A 17,654-nucleotide genomic window follows, 5' to 3' on the forward strand; every position below is an offset into this window, starting at 1 on the left:
GTGAGGAGAGGGGGGGGGGGGGGCAGGAGGGATCTCTGTGCTAAAAGAGCTACCCTGCCAAGACAGTCAGATGATAAAGCTTTACTGTATACCACCTGAATTCTTTAAAGCATTGGGGAGGGGGGGGGCGGGAATCCTCTGCCACCTGACCATATTCTCAGAAATTAATTAAAGGTCTGGACTGAATTTCAGAACAAATTTGGCCTGAAACAGACACTTATGTGAAAGGCCTCAGAAAAGTTATGCATCTCAGAGTGCAGTCTTTTGAGTGAGATGGAGTTTTAAATAAGTTTAATTTTAGATGTTTAAGTGAAATGCTGAGCTTAGAGTTTAGCAATTAAGGTAATGGAATTCAATTGTTACTGCATCTAGTTGAAACAGACAGGAGAACAAAGTAAACATGGGAAATATTCAGAACAAAACAGATAACATACAGTGATTTGATAAAAGTACAACACAAATTTAAACTGGAATAATAAAGAAATGCAGAAGCTTGAATGATGGAATAATCAGTGTACAAGAAACATTATGAACATCTGAGACACTTTTCCTCAGCAGTCAGAAGAGCCAGTAGAATAGTGTTCAGGATACAAAGAGAGGAGAAAGCTGGAAATAGAAATAGGGATTTTTTTATTTAAAAAGAGGGAAAGATGGCAGCTCACAACCAACCTTGAAAGCATAGGGAGATTTATAGGCCACTATAAATCTTAACATAACTGGTAAGGATCTATTTTCTTTGCTGCAGGTACACATTACACATATAGAAATTACATTTTTAATACTAAAAACCTGAAATAAGTTTTGAAGGGTATCAGTAAAAGCATATTATAATACTATATTATTCTATGTGAAATAAATCTAATTAAATTAAAATATGGAAATTATTAAAAATAACATCTGACAATGAAGTTCTATGATTTATGGTAGGAGAAATGATTCTGTATAAAACTTCTAAAATGTTCAATACTTACTGTTACATGACAGCACACAAACTAAGAGTCCAACTACATACTCTTAATTCAAACAACATTTCAAACAAGGGGCTAAAGTTCTTTGAATTACGCTAACTGCCCTCACACCTGTGTTAATGGGAATGTCACATCTACTTCACTCAGGAACACAGAGCAAATGAATACTTCGATGAATGTTGTTTAGAGTTAGTCAGAATGGTGAACATAGACTGCTGTAAGAAATACTGAAATGGAAAATTATATTTGTTTTCTCAAAATGAATTTGAGAAATATAACCCAGGTCTTCCCATCATGTAAAAGCTACTTGAAGTAAGCAAGAAACTACATAGAATCATAGAATAGTTTGGGTTGGAAGGGACCTCTAAAGGTCATCTAGTCCAACCCCCCTGCAATAAGCAGGGACATCTTCAACTAGAGCAGGTCGCTCAGAGCCCCGTCCAGCCTGACCTTGAATGTTTCCAGGGATGGGGCATCCACCACCTCTCTGGGCAACCTCTTCCAGTGTTTCACCACCCTCAGCGTAAAAAATTTCTTCCTTGTATCTAGTCTAAATCTACCCCCCTTTAGTTTAAAGCCATTCGCCCTTGTCCTGTCGCAACAGGCCCTGCTAAAAAGTCTGCCGCCATCTTTTTTTATAAGCCCCCTTTAAGTACTGACAGGCTGCAATAAGGTCTCCCCGAAGCCTTCTCTTCTCCAGGCTGAACAACCCCAACTCTCTCAGTCTTTCTTCATAGGAGAGGTGTTCCATCCCCCTGATCATTTTCGGGGCCCTCACATGTGATGTAAGGTTCATTTTCTTTTTCTCAGGAGTGTTTTGTGAATGTGTGTGCATTTGTGCATGCAGGGAAAAGGTGGGGAAGCATCTCCTGAAACAGAATGAGGAAATGCTCCTGTAACCAGACAGCACTTTAGATAAGATGAGATTCCAGACTTGGAAAGTTTTGTTCAGTGGCAGAAAACAAGTCCACCAGTTGTTAGTTCCTTCTGATGCCCTCCCCTTGCTTGCAAGCCCTTATCTCACAATTATAAGCTATTTTACTTATTACATATCCATGCTGTAGAACTTGGACTGCAGCAAGACCCAAGAGTGATAACAGGCACGAACAAGATCAAATTCTCACAACATTGACTAGTTGCAATCCTTAACTTAAGCAGGCTCATGAGCACTGTGTTGGTTAAAGTCCTTCCACTGTTACTTTGTGCTTAAAAATAACAATTTATCTAAAACAAAGCGTTTTGCACAGTTAGCTGATTCATGAACTATTACATTATCATAGTTCATTTAAGACTTACCTCTAAAAGGCCTGTATAATGTATTAAAAATTATTTTTAAAATTTTTTTTAATTAGGTGGTTGGAATTCTTCATTTTCCCATTTGAAAAGCATGCTCAGGATTAGATTCATTGATGTCTGCTAGCTTTTCGTATTTTTTTCTCTTTGGGTATGTTTTACCCAGCAAGTCTTTTGTACTAAGATAATCTTCACATGGGTGAGTTAAAAAAAAAAAAAAATCTTCTTGACCTAATATATGTTCTCAGCTAATAGTCTGATGAACTTGCCTCCATCTGGGGTGTTTATCTTAAGCCAGGAAACTAACACTCAGCACAATGTGCAATTTAGATGGAATGCATGACAAATCAGTGTAGGGCTCACTGCTGACAATGTTTTCCAACAATGTTAAAGTAGCGGATGTTTTCACCTAAAGTGTAGAATACAGTGTCCTCAAATCCAGTGACAGTGATACATTTTTAACTGAGGATGTGCCAGATTATAAATTCTCTCCTTCTTTACAGCAGTTTGCATAAAACAGCATGATCTGGATAACCTGTGATTTTGTAATCACAGTATGGTTCTTTACTTCAGCTAAGTTAATTCAAAAAAACCCCCACTTTATTAGAACATAAAATTACTTTTTATCAGGGGTATAGGTTATTCAAAAGGGACAAGTATAATCTCTCATTGATTTTTTACATTTAACTGCAAATAAAACACGTAAAAACATGTAGATGCCACAAATTTGAGTAGCAAAATGATGAATATATCTGGGGAGCACCCATCTGCTCTCTGTATAGTTCCAGTATATGTTCAGCTACTGCTGTGGCAAATAAAGCACTGAGAAATACTACAAACCAAGAAGCAGATTTCCATCTTTCACACACACATGAATTGCATAGCATCTTCCATATCTGTAAAGGCAACACTAGATGTTTCAAGACTACTATGAAGTACAAGCCTAAGTTCTTTTCTCAAAGGTTAAAGTTTTCTGCAACAACACCACAAAGGACATTTTTGAACAGCTTTGATATAAATGGTTCAGAACAGACAGACATATAAGCCTCCAGATCAAACTGATAAACAAGTGCTTGAGCAACTTCAGTTCTCATTCCTTAGTCTATAAAATATTTGAAGAATTCTGAGAATATCAACTGCAAGATTGTTCATAGCTTCATCAATTAATCAAAACACACTAATACATAGCAATGCTTAGATTTTATTTTATAAACTCCTAAATATACACAAACAGGTTTTAGCCTCAGGTTTCCAACAAGTGTCAGAAAACACCTTTGTAAGAGTACTTACTTTGGCTGGCGGAGAAATGTTGCGTTGTGCCTCTTTTGATTGTCCCTTGTCTTCAGGTAAGGTTGGCATGGTGGACAGTGTGAAGCACGTGGAACTACAATGTGGACTAACAGGACCATGCACTGCTGAGAATATCTGTTTCAAGTTAGCCTGAGGGCATAAGCACTGGGAGGCCTTGTGATCTGCAGGCTGTGTTAGATACCAAAAAACCAAATCAAATCAATTTAAAACTCTATGCTTTAACACTGAGATCACTTTACAATAACAAACAGTATTAAGGTTTAAAATTAACAGTGCTATCTTGTGTTTTATTAACTAAAGCTTTCAAGGTCAAGTATAACTTAGCAAATGCATTCAAAATGGACAACCTTCCGTTCTTGTTGCTATTTCCATCTCTTCCCTCCATTTTATAGATTTTTTTTTTGTTACTATGACTGTTTTGGCTGTGACCAAACTACCCTCTCTAAAAATCCTCTAAGAAGGAAACAGCATCCTGGATATCCATAATACACCTTTTAGTAACTAACAAAGTCCTAATGCTACAGAGCGTGATCTCAGATCTCAAAGAAAGGAGTAAAACTGGAAACCCAGATGGTGGCACTCTTCCTTTGAGCATGAGCAAGGCCTAGGTGAATTGTGCAAAGACTTGGTGTACATCTGCACAAGACAACACTGTGCAAGATACTTCCGAAGCAAAAAAGCAAAAAAATAAAAAATAAAAAAAATCACTGCCTATTAGCTGAGAAAATTCTTGTTATTAGTATCAACGGGAGCTACTGCCTTCACAAGGATATTATTAGCATTAAAGCCTGTACAGTAGTCTGAAGGTTAGAAATGTTAAGTACTAATCCCTATAGCTACAGTGTATGTATTACAAGACTTACTATGACACCTACCGGATAGTTAAGGAACAGTCCTCATAAATAAATCATTCAACTCCTTGGTGGTGCCTACAGATGACAGGCAATGCAGTTATCAGAGACAATCTGGTACACAGTTTCTGACTGGACTCCTAAGAGCTAACTATATTCCCTTTACAGTTAATTCACAGCTGGGTATAGAATGGAGCTATACACTCAAACAGTAATATAACAACTTCAATAGTGTGCCAAGGAGATAAACACACCCTACAAGCATAGGTTCAACCTCCAATAAATGTTATCTTCTCCCAAACCTGAATTACTAATCTCATCTCAATTCTTTTACTCTTCTGGAAATCAAGATAGGTGGAACAAAGAGGTTGAGATGGGGAGATGATTTGAAGTGCAAGGCACTTAGCAGCATTGTAAGATTGACATTCTACAGTTTTCCCTTCCATTTCAGGGAAGGGCAAAGAAATGTATTCAGGAACACATTGGTTTATTGAGGCTGACAATTAAAATTTTCAAAATACTTGTGTTGATTTAAAAAAAAAAAGAGAGAGAGAGAGAGAAAAAGAGAGATAAAACCATTCACAGGAAATACTGAAGCAGCCTCAGTAGTGACAAGTTCCTCACCTCAGCTTTCACAGAAAAAATTCTGTGCTGTAAAACCTCCAGAATGTGTGAAAATTTTGGACTACAGAAGCAGCTAAGACCCATGCTTTTATTAGATTTATTTCACATTATATTGGAAACTTAATTTTCTCTTTTCCTAGAGGAGGAATACAAGGCCACCTCACATGAAATTTAATGCAGAATTAGTAGATTGTAAAAATGATCTCTGCACAAGTATTAGTGTGTTCAGAAAAAAATAATTATTTCATTGAAGTTCTTTGATACAGAGAGTGGAAAAGATGCAGCATATATGACATCATTATGAAGACCAAGATAAAGACTTTTTTTGAACAGTGAGCATAATTTTTTTCAAAGCAGTATATGCTGTAGGAACAGCATGTTTCAAGCTTTTGTAGACATTTTGAACCTGTTACGGGTGAATTTCTAGCTCTACTGCAATAAGTGGAAACTCATGTTTGTATCATGATTTTACCCACCTCTGACTTCAAATAAGAGTAGAGGAAGCTTTCTATGAATAAAAAGAAGATTTTAAAATGTTTATTAAGGCAAAATATCTTTAAAGTCCCTAATATGATGGAAAACATTAATGATTACATATATTTTAATAAGTCCACAGAGATTAGGCAGATAGCAGTAGCATTAAACATCTGTCTGTTTCAACAGTTAAGTATTTTTGTATCAACCAACAGTCACCAACTATTAACAACACATTGAAGACGAGATAGAAGCGATGTAACTAAAAAAAGTGATGTGGACTTCCTTTTCATCTCTGTTACAAAATCCTGGCATCCTACACAATTTCTGAGTTTGCAAGAACTCAAATTCAAACAAAAACAAAAAAAGAGAAGATATAAATTTGGCTGTTTATCTAATCCCTCTTAGTGTTTGCCTTATGAATTTATAATGGTTCTGACAGGCTCAACTCAACAGAATGCTGGGCCTGAAAAATCAGGAATGTTTCAAGACATGGCCAAAGTGTATTTGCAGTCCTACATGGAGTTGTATAAGCTATTGCATCAAAGTGGTTTATTCTCCATCTTAGCTGAGTTCCTAGTACATACTAAACTTAAAATAGTAATGAAAGTCATATTGAAACAAGAAAGAGCTATTAAGCACATCAAGTTTCAGTTCATTTTTCAGATTTAAAAAGCAAAAAAACTTTAAAAGAAAAAAAAATCAGTAAGCTTGTCTAAGAATAGAAAGGGACAAATCCCGAGCTGTGTTGTCTTAGAGATGCAGCACAGAAAGTACAGCCAAGGGAGAACGGAGGGTAGAAAGATGAATTTACGCCACCTTAACAACCCCCAGATTTGGAGTGGACTGAGTTCAGTCCGTCTCTGACACAATTAGAACCTTACTCTGACTTCCGTACGGAGCTATCTTGCAAATAGGAAAAAGCTCCAAGTCTTTGTGGTGCCAACCAGTAGGAAAATTTCTTCTGACTTTCCATTTTTTCCTAATATCTCTCCAGAAAACCCCAGTGCTGAGGATGCTGTTGGAGCAGTGAAAGCTTGCATGTAATTATTCATATTCTGAGGCTTCTTAAAATAAATGCAGTCTTTGCACACCTTGACTGCACTGCTGCAGTCCTTTAAGGAGCCAAAGTAAGGGCTACTACTTATTAGTATTTCAACAAAATATATAAGGACATAGTTCAATTCATAAGCTATATGATTTAGAACTCCTGAATGATTATTTTTTCAATCTAAAAAGCTTATTTTTTAACCTGTGCAGTGTTCTCAAAATCAGTAGTCCAGATCCTTTAAAGACTTTATGATGCGTAACCAGCACAAACATCACATCTTGTAAATGCGAATGGATATAACCAATGGAGCCACCTTTTTGCTCCATGCTGTGCAAGGAATTCTGCCATTTTCTGTATCAATTACTGCCTTCTGATACTAGTAAGAAAGGCGAAGGTTTAGAAATGATGGAACCTTAAGATACTAGTGAATAAATGTTCTTCTTCAATCACTGCTGAAGTAACTTTATACCTATTTGATCAGGCAATGAAAATAGCCCCAGTAAATATCAGCGAGAATCAAAACATATAGAAAAAGGGGGCTTCATGAGAACACTCTAGCCAGAATTAGAGGAGTTTATCTGCATCTCACAAATGTAGGAAGAAAAGAAAGAAATGTCCTTGGAAAATATATTTCCCTGGAAGGTACATTTTATCTTCTTCAGTAGAGCATTAGGGAGGAGTACAGCCTTGGAGCCTATAGAAATTCGCACCTCTATCTACAAAAACAGCTTACAGCCTTACTGAATCCTGAGCCAAAGTGCAGAGAGCATGACTATCCTGGTTCTAGGCTTGGCTCATCTGCCAGCTGAACAGCCTTTGGAATCATGCTGCCATTAGCTTTGCCACCTTTATCTCCTTTCCACAAGCACAAACACGTTTCAGTCAAAGAAGGAAATGATATGTTAACAATACATGCAATACAGTGAGATACCAACTGAAACAACTGTAATTATTGTCCCTGAAGATACTGAAAGGATAGATAAAAAAATATATCTGCACTTTAGAAACAGTCAAGGTGCATAAGCACATGTTAGCACCCTAGTCACTAAGACAAGAAATAACAGAATCTTGAAATTTTGTTAGGCATTGATCAAACTCTGTCTGGCCTACTTCTATCCTATCAAAGGATGTAATGAGATTATTGTAGTGTTTTATTAGAGTAAATGATCCCCCCAAAATTCCAGTTTTTTAGAAATTGCAAGAGCTTCAAAATTACCTTTTAAAATTAAATACTTGTAGAGATTAACTCACATGTCACAAGAAGAGTGGATGTGGACGAAGATCTACAATCATAGTCTGCATGAGCCTTTTGCACCTACAAAATTAGTTTGGAAAAAAAAACCAACAACAAATTACCTATCCTATTTACCAGATTCTGCTTATTCCCACACTAAGACGAGACAATGTAAAGAAAAAAACTAAGAAAAAGAAAGAAAGAAGAGAGGATGGAGTGCTTTTCAATGTTTTGGTCTGTTATTGTAAACTTACTGCTTAAAATAGTTAGGAAAAAAATGATCCCCTGAGCTCAAATTTGTAGTCAGATATAGATCAGTGAATGCAGAGAACTTTCTTTTACCACTGTGTAGGCTTAGAGTACAATCTCCAGGAAATGGTGATCTGGGAGCTCTATTCCATAAAAGGGAAAAGTATTTAGAGGCCCTTGGCTTTCAGTGTGTTCTCTCTGCAACTCATTTTACCATAGTAGAGAAAGCTAAGTATAATCAGTTAACTTACCCTCTCTGAGTCACGGCTGAGTACCGTGTTAGCGAAGGCTTAGATAAAGGTGCTTTACTCCATCTCCACTGATAGCTTGGCAGTTGACCTCAAATGCTCTGTCACGTCACAATAAGGATATATAAAAAAAGCAGAAATAAACAGTTAAGAAAGCATTTTATTAATATTTCTTGACCTCATACTGCCTGCAGTCAAGTCAAGCAACTCTCATTTGTCAACAATGGGAGTTGCATACTAGTGAACACAGCTGAACTAGTATGAACTGAATTCTGAGCTGCTTTTTGTAACTCTTCTTCGTTGTCCTGCAAAGTGGTTGTAAAATATTACCATATTAGAAAGGTATCTTTTTGCACTCCTTTTGTATAGCTGTAAAAGCATATGGAATTCACGTAGCATTTTGATTTAGGTTTTGCAGCTTTGAAGTACTTAAAAAACCACTAAACTTACTTCATTCAAACCAAGCGTGAGCAAAACAGGGTGTTTTTCTTATGTTTGTACCACAGAATAAGTTTTCAAACACAAAGCATGTTTATAGTATTTAAGATACACAAAGTTGGTATACATTAGTTATCGCAAGAAGTTTTAAAAAAACAACAACACAACAAAACAAACAAAACCTATAAAACCAGATCCAGAATATCTTAATAGAAAGCTTTAATATTTTGCACTAGGACTTTGAAATTTTTGTTTATAGAAACATTCACTGGAAAAGAAAAAAACCAAAACCACAATTAAAGCTGACTCATTTACATTCTTACCCTATGTGACAAGAGATACTACATGGAAATTGGAAGATACTTTCTTTATTGTCCGCAACACAGAAAAAAAATTGACTGTTTCCTACTGCATCTAATTCTTATGGCAAGAGAGTGGTTTCTCACATTAAATACTTAAGTTTGCAAGATATTAAGATACTGCTTCAGTCAGTTTACCAAAACACACAGTCATAGCCCCAAGACTAATACAAGGCATCTCTGTGATAACAGTAATGATCTGAGTTCTACCCACATTAATATCCATGCAACTGTACAAGGTAAAATCTAGAAGACAAAGTGGTGTTTCTGTTTATAAGATTCAGAACCATACCACTGGGGTGTGCAAAGTGTATGCAACTACTATGTGAATTCAAAGCATCCATTTTCACCCCGAGAAGTATTGAGATTAATTCCTGAGTGACTTAATACTTCTTGATAATCAGAACACTTCCAGGTTGCAACCTCAGAGACAAGGGATAAACGTGAATAATTCTCTCACAAAAATATTTTAAAGAAAGAAACTAACAAAAGCGTAAGAACACAGCAAATGTCCCCCAGCTTCTAAAAAACTTCTGTCTCTCAAACTTAGTGGGTACAGTCTTCCTCAGGACTACAAGCTACCCATATAGGACTTGCTTTACAGAGCAGCACGACAGGAAAGAATCTCCTTTTCTGCTTCCTGTTTTCCTCATAGCTCAGGAACACATAAAACTTGATGGTTTTCAATAATCTGCTTGAATGAGAGAAAGGAAAAGTTAGGTCAGGCAGAAAGTAAAATGTTCTTTTGATGCATGTCCAGCCTGATCTGATTGGGAGCGCTCAGGAGAATCTCTCTAGTAATGGCTAGTTATGACACTCTGCTGAGACTGAAAAACAAAAAGGTTGGGGGTGAGAGGTGATGCTGGTCCATTACCAACAAGAACAACTCCTACAACAAGGCATTTGGTTTGGTTATGTATCTAAAATTTTATATCAGAGTTTAAAGAAATCTGATAACTACCTCCCACAGAGTTTAATGGATAATGTTTTCTGGGAGTTACGTACTTAACTCCAATAGAATCCATTCTGGTCCCAGCTTTAGGCTTTTCCCTCATACCTTAAGAGAAAAATCAATTAGACCCAATTTCACTCACAGACAATTATTTTAACATAGTTAAATGGAAATTTAAGACTTACTGGAAGATTGCAACTGTATCTGAAAATAGCATTTTTTTGCTGTGAAATACTATCAGCCAGCTTCATTTGTTTTAGCAGTAGTTAAAATTTTTGTTTTGTTAGCAGCCAGCATTTAGGTTTACTTCTCTTGTAGCAAAGCAATCGGAGGAGTGGCTTACAATCTTTTTTTTTTTGCACGAATTCTAGGCTGAATTTCATGCTGCAGACAATCAGCAAACAACTGAAGAATGTACATATTTTAGGAATACTGAGGAGCAGTATTTCACTAACTTTTTAGACTACTGGACCCAGATTAAAAAAAAAAAAAAGTTTTTTTTTTTAAGGTAGGTGTATTTTAGGCAGCCTGAAAGTTTCCTGATTCCACTTTTTTTAGGGGCAGTTAGGAGCTAATATTGCATGAAGCAAACTTTTATGGATTACTCTGTTTTGGATGCAAAGTCTTTGTTTCCAGTTTTTGTTTTTGTTTAGCTCTAAAATGAATTTAAGGAAATGAGGTTATAAGTAGCATTACCTCCCCATGAAAACAAATGTTTTTAAGAACTGTATACAAGTTCACAAAAGTATGTTCTGATTCATTTGTAGTTCTTATTCATTCTGGGGTTTTCTTTGAACTAATCAGCTTAAGACAAAACTCCAATAACGTAATTTTATCTGGTTAAGTATGTGCCTAAGATACTGGACCCAGCTCTTGTATGGAAAGGACAGCAAAAGCGACTTATGGGAAAGGACAGATCTGCAAGGTTCTTAGAGCAGAGGCTTCTCCCCCGTCATGCCATTGCAAGAACCTGGCACTCCCCACATTCCACGTTGGAGAAACAGGACAGCTGTGGCAGAAGAACCAAAGGAAGGTGGCACTTCCTCAGAGATTCCAGACCTGAAAGCTTTTACCCATCTGTTCTCCTTCATTCAATGGCTTGCATCCAGCACAAACTACAGTTACATTAATTTAACTGGCAGCTGTTTCCAGGGTCACTTTTTAAGACGTTCTCTCCAGAGTAGACAACTAATATGGCCAAGGACTCTGTGGCAAAAGAGAAAACAATGCGTGTATCTCTTTCCTTTCCTTTTTTTTTTTTTTGCTATTTACATGGTCTGTTTTGTTCTTTTATTGCTGTCCAAGTACTCGTGCATATTTCTTAGCCAAAAGCAAGGAAGCTTCTTCAGAAAGTAGAAGAAATTGAAGTGAATATGAAGTCTATGTTCAATCTTTCAAAACATAATAGTGAAACCTACCTATATATTTCACTGAGCTTACTAAAGGTTTATGATCAAATCCTTGTTTAGAGAAAGTTCTCCAACAATGAACGAGTTAGAGATTTAAAATATTATTTATGGTAGATCCTTTACCTCACAGGAAATTGTCTTCCAAAGCCACATAACAAACTTTTGCTACACATGAAGAACAAAGTGCACAAGCATGCCAGATGCCAGACTAGGTCATGAAATAGTCATAACTGTTTAACAGATCTTACCATCCAGATGTTTTTAGATATGCCTCCTGCACTTTAAATTTCAACCAATCACTCCTAAACAAACTTGCTTTTATCATTTCAACAATTCTTTTCCTTGTTTTGTGTGAAAAAAACCAAAACCAAAAACACCCCCCCAAAAAAACCACAAACAAAAAAACCCTCCACAATGTGAAAAAATCCCACCACTCTACAACTCATAGATAGCTGTTTCCATAAGTTCTGTTAACTTGCAAACAAAAATTTTACCTAATCCTACTTCTTACTAACCTCATTTTTTTCCCATCAGTGGGCTTTCAGCTAGAATGACAAGAACAAGACAACAAGCAGCAGAGCTCAGCCAGATGGCCTCTAGGAAACCAGCTGGGCTGAACTTTGGGGTACTTTAAAATATATATATATTTGGTGAAAAAGATAGTACATGTGATATTCAGGAAAAATTAGGCCCTGATTTAGTCAGTATTATGCACAAGTTAAAGAATTCAGCCTGCAGTAGCAAATCTGATGATCAGAAGACTGTCAGATCTCAAGGCAGAGTTGATATGTTTCTTAACTTGCAGATTATTTTTGATAGACTTTAAGGAAATGCAGTTTAAAGGAAGAATGTGAACGTGGATTGGGTGGATATTTGGCATGGAGAATAAGAATTTCTAAGCATAAGGAACAGCATATAAGAAAGTGTGAAGATAAGAGTGGGAAAACAGTACATTAAGTATCATTCAGGAAGGTAGTTCAAAAGAAATCCAGAGCTAGGAAGTATCTGGAGAAAAACCTATTGTCTTGCAACATAAAGGCAGTGACCTTAAAATAGAAGAAGATCCAAAAAAGTTGAAAATTATATGCGAGTTAAAAATGTTGCTCTCTTCCTCCTCCTAAACAACTATTTGAAAGAAATGTGCAAATTTGTTTAGGAGGCAGCACCAATCTTTGTTCTGTGGTCATGAAAGACCCCTCTGATGCATGACCTGTGCATTGATAAATCGCTCAACAGAAATTGCTAATCATAGTAGTATTAATAATACCAGGAGATAATATTACCACGAAACATGCTTTTGCTTAAATGAGCATTATATACTCAGTAACACAGAATCATTTGGGTTTCTTTTTCTTCTACTCCTCACAGATTTGGAGGAACCTAGATACATTTCTACTGTCTGGACTGCATGTATTATACATCACATTCTAGTTACACGTTTATTTTTGTCTATGAAGTGGGCAGAGTTGGGAACTTGAGACGATATTTTCTCAAATTGCCATGACTATGTTCTTAGTTAATGTAAAAAGAGAACAAATTTGCTTGTGGGGAGGGGAGACAGATAAGATCAGGGTAAAAAAAAATCGTGTCCTTTGGCGCTGATTCATTCTTTTTAAAGAAAAACCTTAAGGTTGTTACATGAAGTAATATCGTCAAATGCAATTTTTACATCTGAACATTCTAAAAACTATTCTGTTTTCCAGGACAGCTGGATATCAACTTTATACAATTTGGAAAAAACTACTACCAAAGGCCTAACTTAGAAACATAAATAAGTTGAAGGCAATTAGGGCAGAACACTATTGCTTAGTGACCTAGGAGTCTTGTTGCTAGTCAAGCACAAAATTTTCCAAATGAAGAAATTAAACAAAATTCTTTCTTTACCAATTACAAAGGGTAATCCCAGAGGGCACACTTTGTTGAACAAACCAACAATAAATAGCTTTCTTTGGGAACCTAAAATGCAATTGTGGTCTTTCAAGCAGGGAGATCATACTCAGCTCTCCATCTTGCATAGATAAATGGCAAAGCAGCAAAATAAGTATTTTATTCTCATTTTATGCTTCCTGGACAAAATCAGATTCACAGTTGCTTACTTTAGTGACACATGTACACGTTTTTGTTTGCATTGCAAAAATCAACACACCCAAAAGAGCATGAATGTGTCTCACTTTGTTGTTCATGAGAAAAGAATTATGAATCCAATTCTACTGAGGTTTTTTAAATATTGCTGTACACGAGGAAAGGAATAACTATGGTATCAACTTATTCAAATAATCAGCCATTGTGTGGACTTTGACTGCTGACTGTTTATTTGACTACAGTTAACATATGTTACTGTATAATGGCCAGACTGGAGGATCAATTCCCAGAATTAAGGAATTCTTCAGGTTGGAAGGTCATTTGGACCAACCTCCTCCTTGAAGCAGGGTCAGCACTGAAGCAACTAGACTAAGTTGCTTTGGACTTTGTCCAGTTGGAACTTGAAAACTTCCAAGGACAGAAATTGCAGAATTCCTGGTAGATCTAATCTAGTGTTTAATCACCCCCCCAGTAATTCCTCCCCCCACCCCGCCCTTACATCCAGTCAGAACATCCCTTGTTGTAGTTCATGATCATTGTCTCTCATTCTCCTACCATGCACCTCTGTAAAGTGCCTGAGTCCATCTTTTTAGTAACTTCTTAAATATTGAAAGACTGCAACTAGTTTCTTCTCCAGGCTAAGCAATACCAGTTCGCTCCCTCAGCATACCCTCACAGGATATGTACCTCCTGACTACCATAGTGGCTCTCCCTGGATTTGCTCAAGTTTATCAACATCCTGGGGGCCCAAAACCAGATATTGTAAACCACATCTGATGAACATGTATTCCTACTCATCCTCCACATCTAATAAATGGATAAACCCTCAAGGAACTTCACTTGTAATGCCAGGTGACATGTAATGCCAGTAGTATGAACTAACTACGTTATTTGAATCTAATTATTCAGCTGCTTTTTCCACTGCTCTGGTAGTTCACTCATCTAGACTGTAATGTTCCCACTTGGATACAGGGATGCTGTATATTAGATCACAAGAATTGTTGCTTTTGCTAGAAACAGTCCAATTTTATCCCTAGATTACACGTTGATTCTGCAAGCCTAGCTATCTGTGAAGAAGCAAAAAACAACATATATACCTCTTCCCTCCTGCTAGCATATGATATAGAACTGTGAATAAGCAACAACATTTTGTAATGCCATCTTTTAGACTCTTTTGCTGGAAGTAGAAACAACTTGAAAGCCAGCAGCTACACTAATTTCTCTTATCAATATCTAGCTTCAGAAACAGGTCATAATAATAATAAAAAAAAGATTAATCATACAAAGGATGATCGTTCATTTCAGTATTATCCAAGGGCGGGGGGGGAGAGAGTTCTCAGCGTCTCATTCAGGTGTGATGTCAATGTAGAATTGGGGCCAAAAGCCCTGTTGTTCTTGCTCAAAAGATCTATTAAAGCAATACAAGATTTTGCAAACATACTTTGCGGAAGGTCTTTGGCCTGTATTGCTGAATCATTTGCTGTTTCCTGTGGGCTGTGTTATTCCTTGCTACTGAAAGTATGCTTCTGGGACCATATTAAAAGTACGCTGAAGAGTACCTTTCAGACGTAGTCACACAGTATTATTTTCACACTATGAAATTCTTACAGTAAGCATTCCTTAACTAATTTGTTTTTCATTTAAATGTAATTTTTGAAAGGTGTGATGGGAAGAGGCAGCCTATTTACTGGACAGTTCAACTTACGTACTATATAAAGTCAGACTTTCAGTAGTTTGGAGGAAGCTTTTTTTTTTTTTGTACTGGGATTTAAAAACAAATACCCACAATATCTAGAGACAGAAAGACCACCCTGTTACTGCTGAATTTAGCAAAGAAATTCAATGTGCATTTTACTGGCCAAGTTAGCAATGGATTGGATGACTCTCTGATGAGGTACATATATTAGCTGAAACAGCCACAAATTCCTCATAGTTGTGTTTCCTCTTCAGCTAATTGTGCTAATTGAGGCAGTTATGAATTTCAAGGTGAAACCAACAAAGAGTATTTGATTTAATAATTTGAGGGCTGCATCGGTATTCTGTCAGACAGGATGATGTAGTAATCAAGACTGAGGTAAAATAAATACTCCAAACTCCACACATCATGTGGAAATAGTATGTTAGCAGCTCATGACACAGCTGTTCTTATAACTTATACATTAAATATTCACTTGCATTCTTTAGAAGGGTATTTTATAATGCAGCCATAGCACTGATTTAAACCTCAGTCATAAATAACATTTGGTGAGCTTTCTGATATGAACCCTTTTGCAAGCAGCCCACATTATGGCTTTCCATACTTTGTTCAGATTTCCCATCTGAATCAGTGCATGTTCCAAACTCCCAATGCAAACAAGTCTTTGAAATAAAAAGGTTGAGGGCAGCTGAGTTCTGACTGAAACTTTTAATAGAGCAGTGCATCATATTAGCATTACAACTAACTACCTACCTACACAGGTACTTCAACTGATTAGTTAAAAGTAAGGTTCTGCCTACTGTCCCTAGTTTGAAAATACCAGTATCCCAGGAAGGAGACTTAATCTCAGGTACCACTTGCAAGCCTCTCTCAAGTAATCCCTGGCTGTATCTCTGACTTGAGGAGTTAAATGTCATGATTCTCTCCTTCTCTTAGATGCCAAACTCAGCTACTTGGCCTGAACTATACGTGGCCCGATCAAGGAACAGAAAATCTACCAGAAGGCGGCTTCCCAGCGGCTGCAGTCTAGCACCCACAGCCAAAATTACAGGAGAAATAATTTGCCCTTGTTTTATCCTTATTTGACATGCAGATGAGGTAGCTTCAGGAAAAATAAACCTGAGATGCTTATTTTAATGTGGGGAAAAGGAGAAAGCATACTGCTTATCACTTCAGAAAGAAGAGATTTGCTGACTTGCAGAAAGGATGGTCAGAAAATGAAAGCAAACAGTTGTTGTGAGAAAAGAAAAGCAAGTTCCCATTTCCTGTGTTCTCAAAGCTCTGCCCTTAGGCTTCATCAGAATCCAAAATAAGGGACGAGTTTATTGCTAGTACAAAAAAAAAAAAAATTCCAGAGCTGCCTTTCCACTATATCTATCATACAAAGTCTTTACCTATAGAATCCCAGGGTTCGGAAAGCATGGTAATGCAAAAAAGTGACAATTCAACAATTTATTTTGCAGGTGTCCTTAAAAGTAAAGAGCTCTCTTAGACCATCCACTCCAATAGCAGCTCAATCATTCTGTACTGCTTGACTTTCAGGATATTAACACAGAGGACCCAAAGAAGAATTTAACCATCTACTGCTGGTTTCCTCATTTTGAAGAAACAGAGATGAATACTGAACACAGACTACACTGAAGTCAGCATTTTCAAATGTGCAACATCAAAGCTAAACTCCTAAAACCAGATTTAAGTGAATGAAGTATATAATTCCTCTTACTTTTAAATCCTTCTCAGCAGGATTTACAGGTATTCATATGGAAGAAAGCAAGGCCCATTTTGCTTACTGGCTAAAGTTCTAGATTCAGGAGCTTTACAATTTGCACTCCAATTTGGAAACTATCCTCACTAGCTTGTGTCTGCTAGAAAGCATGGTAAGAAAAACAGTAACTTTTAATTTTCTTTAGAAAGCTACCAAATACAAAACTCTAAGTCTTTAAGAGCAGATGGTTTGCTAACCTTATTTTTGCGGTTTTCAATGATTGTTCTTCAAAACCCAGAACTAGGAAAGTTAATAATAAAGATCAAAGCTATCAGAACAAGAAAGGAATTTTTATGGATTGACTGGCATGTACTGTACCGAAAAGCTACATTTTTCTGGGTAATTAGACAGTTCAGAACAAAGCTTCGAGGCAAACAGCTTTGCTCTTCTGGAATAGCATAAGCCAAATGTAGCAAAATGTTCCTCATGGCCAATTTGTCAAAATCTTCCCCTGATAAAATTATTTAGCCAACGCCATTCCATCACTGATTATATCCAGGAGTCGATCCAAAAACAATGTACCAGCTTTATGCACAATCTCATCTCATCAACATCTAAAAAAACCCCACACTCATTTATTATGGTTCTATCAGTGTTGCACACAGGGAGCCCCTAGGGAAGAGGTGAGCTTAAACCAGAGAATTACTTCT

General features: G+C 36.8%; 1 protein-coding gene across 6 annotated transcripts in view; it reads right to left on the reverse strand.

Moving 5' to 3' along the window:
- The window catches only part of MRVI1 (murine retrovirus integration site 1 homolog), a 76,745-nt gene that overhangs the window by 39,215 nt on the left and 19,876 nt on the right, over nucleotides 1-17,654 (reverse strand). For 4 of the 6 annotated variants that reach the window (XM_009328584.1, XM_009328579.1, XM_009328580.1 and 1 more), the window contains exons 3-6: nucleotides 8,307-8,404; nucleotides 7,824-7,887; nucleotides 4,448-4,501; nucleotides 3,552-3,740 (exon numbers count right to left, since the gene is read on the reverse strand). In XM_009328584.1, coding sequence (XP_009326859.1) covers nucleotides 3,552-3,620 — 69 coding nt within the window. In that variant the 5' untranslated portion in view covers nucleotides 3,621-3,740; nucleotides 4,448-4,501; nucleotides 7,824-7,887; nucleotides 8,307-8,404. Of the gene's footprint in view, nucleotides 1-3,551; nucleotides 3,741-4,447; nucleotides 4,502-5,523; nucleotides 5,556-7,823; nucleotides 7,888-8,306; nucleotides 8,405-17,654 lie in introns of those variants that run through there. The other 2 variants (XM_009328582.1, XM_009328583.1) reach the window with 2 other exon arrangements.

This window comes from Pygoscelis adeliae, unplaced genomic scaffold, assembly GCF_000699105.1.
Source record: "Pygoscelis adeliae isolate BGI_AS28 unplaced genomic scaffold, ASM69910v1 Scaffold166, whole genome shotgun sequence".
Classification (NCBI taxonomy): domain Eukaryota; kingdom Metazoa; phylum Chordata; class Aves; order Sphenisciformes; family Spheniscidae; genus Pygoscelis; species Pygoscelis adeliae.